Source organism: Ciona intestinalis, chromosome 11, assembly GCF_000224145.3.
Source record: "Ciona intestinalis chromosome 11, KH, whole genome shotgun sequence".
Classification (NCBI taxonomy): domain Eukaryota; kingdom Metazoa; phylum Chordata; class Ascidiacea; order Phlebobranchia; family Cionidae; genus Ciona; species Ciona intestinalis.
Genome location: NC_020176.2, coordinates 1,889,722 through 1,896,230, shown reverse-complemented (window position 1 = coordinate 1,896,230; position 6,509 = coordinate 1,889,722). Strand labels below are relative to the sequence as shown.

At 32.2% G+C, this 6,509-nt stretch overlaps 1 protein-coding gene across 2 annotated transcripts in view; it reads left to right on the top strand.

The window, feature by feature from the left end:
* Nucleotides 1-6,509, top strand: part of LOC100175837 (Fanconi anemia group M protein homolog) — a 17,350-nt gene that overhangs the window by 3,263 nt on the left and 7,578 nt on the right. For both annotated transcript variants that reach the window (XM_009861888.3, XM_018814085.2), the window contains 9 exons: nt 1,507-1,596; nt 1,874-2,020; nt 2,283-2,408; nt 2,677-2,809; nt 3,175-3,284; nt 3,448-3,553; nt 4,016-4,221; nt 5,125-5,331; nt 5,678-5,894. In XM_009861888.3, the coding sequence (XP_009860190.2) occupies nt 1,507-1,596; nt 1,874-2,020; nt 2,283-2,408; nt 2,677-2,809; nt 3,175-3,284; nt 3,448-3,553; nt 4,016-4,221; nt 5,125-5,331; nt 5,678-5,894 (1,342 nt within the window). The remainder of the gene's footprint in view (nt 1-1,506; nt 1,597-1,873; nt 2,021-2,282; nt 2,409-2,676; nt 2,810-3,174; nt 3,285-3,447; nt 3,554-4,015; nt 4,222-5,124; nt 5,332-5,677; nt 5,895-6,509) is intronic.

Below are 6,509 nucleotides of genomic sequence, written 5' to 3'. Positions count from 1 at the left end.
CTACTCGCGTACCACTTTTTGTTTCAAGCAGCGTTCTCAAACCACCTACATACTAAACTACTAAAGGCTCGTGAACAACTCATTTTAAATAGTGAAATTAAAAACCGCACGCACACCTATTTTTTCCGCGGGCATGAACTTGGCACTGCCTTTCTCAAAGTTGAAAATAAAAGTAATTTGCCTATTAAACAGGGCAATAGGCGCGGTAATAAACAACCTAAATATGTTCCAGAAGTAGCACTGCTGTATATTTACGATGTTTTCCTCAGCCAAGCAGCATAATTATTACGAAACAGTAGGGATTCACATGTGGATTCATCGCGTCATAATAGCGATTGTTTGACCTGGGAATTGATTACGTCATAATAGCAGTTCACACGTTGATTATTTGCGTCATATTAGCGATTGCCCTTTGATTATTTAGCCTGCAGGTGCTTGAAAACAGGTTGAATATTTGCCTTTTCATGCACATAAGTAAAGATAGGCTTGCAAAAATATTCTGTACACGCGTAAAGCAACGCCTAGGTTTAAAAAGTTAGGAACACCGGTGTAGGGAATATAGCATGGAATGTCACGCTCTACGTAATTTATGTGGATTAAAATAATGCTCACGACAATCACTAAAAGATCATTTGCGATCGTTTGGTGTGAACTTAATAAGGTGCTCGCGTACCACCTGGGAGGCCTTCGCATACCATAGTTTGGGAAGCACTGATTTAAACTAATCATCAGAAACAGAAATCATACAAAAACTACAGATCGTATGGGAGCAAATAAAACACGATTGTTTACCAACAATCTCGTTTGTGATGGAACAATCATAATGGTTTATCAAAGGTATTCTGACGTAAATAATCGTTACATTAACATGCGTAAATCTGCCACAATGTTTCCTCTGTTTATATTAATTTAGATACGTCTTTTTAATAATGTAGTGTTAGTTTTAATTTACCGCGTAAAATAGAATATATATTCGTGTGCACAACCAATAAAGGGAGTGTTTTATCGCGTCAGAGATAAACGTGGACTAGACGTAAATATGACAGCCTCCTTTTGAACGCGCTGGTTGCGCCACTGTTTACATGGGTCGAAGTTTGACATGAATCCTAGTTTAATGTCCACGTGCGTTGTAGTTTAGCGTTCATGTGCATCCTAGTTTCGTACAAAAACAACACCCTCCTAAGAACATGCGGACCAACTAATTTTTCTCTATTATAACTTGCAATATCTTAAATACAGGCATTACTTTTGATTAAAACTAACCATTAAAACTAACCAGGTATTGGTGAAAAAATGGTTTCGATCGGTCTCTAGCATACATATTACATAGCCCCTATATCATATAGCCTATACACACTTTTAGTGAGACAAAAAGATAAAGGCTTATCTCATTTGTAGGGCAGAAAGATATAGGCCTATATCAATAAAAACAAACTGATATATATATGCAAACATTTAGTTGTCCTTTTTTCGTTTGAAGATTATTCATTTGTCCTTTTTTTAAAGGTTATTCAAAAAATTTTAGTTCATTCCAAAAACTTCAGAGTTCTTGCCTTGAGTGCCACACCAGGTTCAAATATGTTTGCAGTTCAACAGGTGATAAGCAATTTTGTACTTCTAGTTCGTAAAACGTTTGGCTTTTAATTTACTTTAGATACAAATTTTTGGTTTAACTGTGGAAACATTTCTACACTGTTTTTCTAAATATTTTAGAAATTCTATGAAAACAAATGTGACTTTTTTTTCTAAATATTTTAGAAATTCTATGAAAACAAATGTGACTGTATCGTTTAGGTTGAGCTGTAGGTTAAATGATGGAACTAAAGACTTTGATTTAATATTTTGACCAGCAATAATACAAAGTTATGTTTAGGTCATTACAAATCTTTTAATATCTACAACCGAGATTCGTTCTGAAGACGCAATAGATGTACGCCAATACACGCACACACGAACTGTGGAAAAAGTTGTTGTGAAACTTTGTGATAGGATCATGATGTTCAAAGAAAAATATTTAGCTGTAAGATGTTCTGTTTTTGGTAAAACTAAGCATTATAATAGGCGTCATTGCGTCATAACTCTTGGTGCACCCTGGCAGCCTTAAAATGGCGAAGTAGGTCGACCCAGTTTTTAATTAATGTTCAATCTTTTCTAAATTGTTAAATAATTGTTAAAATAATGTTGATCTGTTAAAATGCTGATTTATTATGTCCAAGAGTAGCAGGAATAATAGGCTATATAATTTGGGGTGTTTAATATACAATATTTTGTTATGTTTTCAGGTGATACAAGTTTTAATCAATCGCCTTGTTTCAAATGACATTCTTTACCATAAAGATGCAAAAAACATTACAAAATATGCGCTGCTAATGGCAAGAGATCAATTTCGGAAAGTTTCTGGTTTGCATGTAAGTTTTGTGCAAAGCTGGAAACTGGTTTGTTTATTTAAATGCGCTTTTGTTTTCCTGTGAATCTTGCAGTAAGTATTGTTTGGAAAATTCAACACAAACTTGTGACTTTAAATTATGAATGTTTGTGTTTTAAAATTGTTTTTAAAATTTTATTATCTATGCTGTATTCTGCTAAAACAAAAGAATATTAAATTTTACATAAAGATTATTACTTTAATTTTTTCAATTTTTATAAAATTATTAATTTTTTTTGCTAAAATATCAGAAAGCGTCTATGTGTATTATCGAGGGGGATTTTGCGACTGCTATCTCTCTTTACCATGGTCTTGAACTACTTCTTCAACATGGAATGAAATCTTTTTTTATATTTTTGAAAGGAATAATGGATGGTGCAAAAGGTATAAACCCAAATATAATGTGTTGACAGTGTTGTATTGTATCATTATTGTTTATATTATATTATGCTAGGTTTATACCATTGGTCTACATATGCATATGTATATAATAATTATCTTTTAGGCAATATGTATTTCCAACATAAATGAATTCAATCATTTTATATTTATTTTGTGTTTCTGTTTTTTCATAAAGTTTCTATAGCCTTTACAAATTATTTCTGTATCTTAGTAAAACTTTTATCAATTTGTAGTATTAATGGGATAAAAAGGCTAACTCTAGCTTGAACTTTCCAGTGGCATGCCTCATAGCACGACCTCATTCATATAAATCATTATACTGTGTATGTGAGTTGTGTTTTTCACAGCCAACTTGAGAACTAGAAATGTTTTGTCCGCTAATGACCAATTTCAGGAAATCTATCAGGAGTTGACCGACTTGTTTTCATCACACAACACAAACACTTATGTGCAAACGGTAAATACTTCTCACTGAAAAATTCAATTTATTTGTTACATTTCAAAATATATATAATAATATTTTTTTAAATACTTTTTATTTTTAAAAATTTATCAATTAATTTCGTGTTAATTAACAGTTATTGTTACTTTTAAAATAAACCTGTTTTTTTCCTAAACAGCACAAAGAAGCATATTCTGACTTATCTATATGCTACAGTCATCCGAAATTAAGGAAATTAGAAGAAATAGTTTTAACATACTTTCACAATATACAGCAATGTGCAGGTAAATAGTATGCATGTTGTATAATCATTCCCCCAAAAAATTTTCTTTATCATTGCTACTAGTTCTTCAGTTGTATGAAAAAAAGGATAACTTGTAAGCAAGCACGAGGCAGATGAAATAAATCACCTGTTCTACCTGTAATGACTCATTTTCTTGTACTCGCCTAGTAAACAAGTCATATTTTATTTATTCAGACTATTGTTTGCTACTAAAACTGTTTGGTTGTACTGTTGAATTTGTTGTTCAAACAAAATAATAGCTTATTAGCCCATTATAATGATGTAGTGACATTAAACATATAGCATCTGGCTGTATTAACACTTTATATTAATAAACATCATTTAGTTTGGTAAGATAAACCAAGTCAACACGCCAGAAACCTAGAAGTAATAATAAAGTCTAAATTCATAGACCATCTCTGTACAATGCTGAATTAATTCACAAAAAAATTACCAACTATAGATACTTCAAACAAATCAACTGAAACCAAAGTTATTGTGTTCTGTCAATATCGTGACAGTGTACAAGAAGTAACAGATCTTCTTCAACAACATGAACCGCTTATTCGTCCGATTAAATTTGTTGGTCATGCCCCAACAGCAAAAAACGAAAGTCCTTGTAGAGAGGGAAACAAAAGTAAAAGATTTACTCAAAAAGATCAACTAGAGGTGAAGGGAATTTTTATGTTTTATAATGAATTTTCATGGTGAATTGTAATTTAATATGAATGAATGAAATTGATTTTGTCCTTTCAGTCACAGTAACAAAGAACAGGGGGGTTTACAAAAGTGAAAAGAGGGTAGTAACGGTAAAACAACAGTTGTTAAAACACGCTTATTGATAAAAAAGAAAGAAAGAATGTTTTGGATAAAATGCGTGACCGTTACATCAAACAGACAATAAAATGTAAATTATGTTGTACCAATTTCATTAATTGGCTAAAAAAAGTAAAACCCACCTAGAATTATGTCTTTTTATTTTTTCCTTCTCACTTAAAAAAAGAAGATAGCCATTGTATTCAAAATTACTATGAAGGAAAAAGCAATTTGTATCACTACTTTAACATTTTAGTAGTAACTTCCCCTTGCAAATTGATTTATTTCTAAAACAATATTTTTTTTAGAGCAAACCCCTGGATGTGTGCCACTGTCTATAAAGTTTTGTTATGAAAAAATATTCTGAAAATTTATGGTTGTAGGAACTTGAAGCTCACTGTATATTTTTTAATAATTAGATGCGTTTAGTGCACATATGTATGCTTTGTTGTAATACAAATATACTTATAGTAGAGTGAGGAAAGATGGAACACCCTTTAATTCTATGTTCTTGCCCCATTTGGTAGTAAACAAAGAAATATAAATTCGTTTTTCTCGCGACTCCCATAGACCATGTTAATTGTAGAAAACACAATTAGAATATTTGGATATTGTGGTAAAAGTATCTCGTTTACCCTACTGTATTACAATACTTAATTTCCCAAAATTCTAATTAGTTTAGCAGCAGGCACAAGAATCTCCTAATTTAAGAAAACTGTGCCATAATTATACTTTACAAAAACGTTTTTTTCTCAGGCTGTTGCTCGATTTTGTTCGGGTGTTTACAACACGTTGATCGCAACATGTGTTGGAGAGGAAGGGTTGGACATCGGGGCAGTTGATCTCATTGTGTGTTTCGACTCCCACAGAAGTCCGATCCGCCTCGTGCAGAGGATGGGAAGAACTGGGAGGAAAAGAAACGGAAAGATTGTGATGTTAATCACTGAAGGGAAGGAAGAAAGAGTAAATATTTTAGCTTTTAACTCCACTCCCTACTTTACATTGTTAAAGTAAACAAATTGGTCCCTAACCAAGTAACCACTTGGTGGGAGCATTCATTTTGTTTTTTTCGTTTTTTTTGTCATTATGGATTCTGTTTTCCTTTTTGGAAAGTTTCCGCCCCCCTGCGTATCTTTGCTTTAAGGTGGCAGATAATTTAAATTTAATTTTCTTTTTTTGTAATTTATATAAAATAAACTAAATATGGTCGTATTGTGTGCTTATGATTCAGTTTGTGCACCAACTACTGATAATAATTTTTCCACTCTTTTACTTTTAAATTATTGTATTAATTTTTAACTGATTACAGGATTACAACTCAAGCGTAGCAAGTCGAAAATCGATTGGCAAAGCAATGCACGCTGGTAGTAAATCATTGCAATATTACCCACATAATCCACCTATGATACCACATGGTATTAAACCTGTTTGTCACAAAATGTTTATAACTGTTAAAAAGTTGCCTTCCAATACAAAAAAGAGAAAAATATCGACCGATTCTCTTAATTCCTACTTCAAAAGTACATGTAAGTATTTTTCAGGTTTATTTTTTCTGTTGTTGGTAGACCCAAAGTTAGTATAGACCAAGTTAGGAAACGGATTGTAAAACAACGAGTCTTGTTATCCATTGTTGCGCGTCTATGACGTCATAGACGCCACCATTACGGAGCCCACAGCATAGCATTTTATCATTGCTGGGTGCTGTTTTTCGCCTAAATAATGCGAATTTTTAAGAACCAAGCACTTCTGCGCGTAAAAATGGCTTTCTACTAATGTTATATCTTATCACAATAATAAACCTCACATAAAGAATCAAATTTTATTGGACACTCGATCGATTAAAGAGTAAAAAACAGAAAATATCAAGTATACCAACCAGAAATATAAAAGAACATGTTTAAAATATAAAAATACAAACAAAAACGCATAACATTAACATATACTAGTGTATCTAGCTGCAGTTTTACATGTAAATTGCCGTGATTTTACTTTTTGGCTTACAAACTTAACACGTATACCCGGCAACGGTATCTTTGTAAAATTTGCCTAATATCGAAGTGACATTGTGGTAAACAATACTAAGTTACTATTTGTGATCCTCTGCTTGAATTAATAAGCTACCTTTTCTGCGTTCTTGGTCT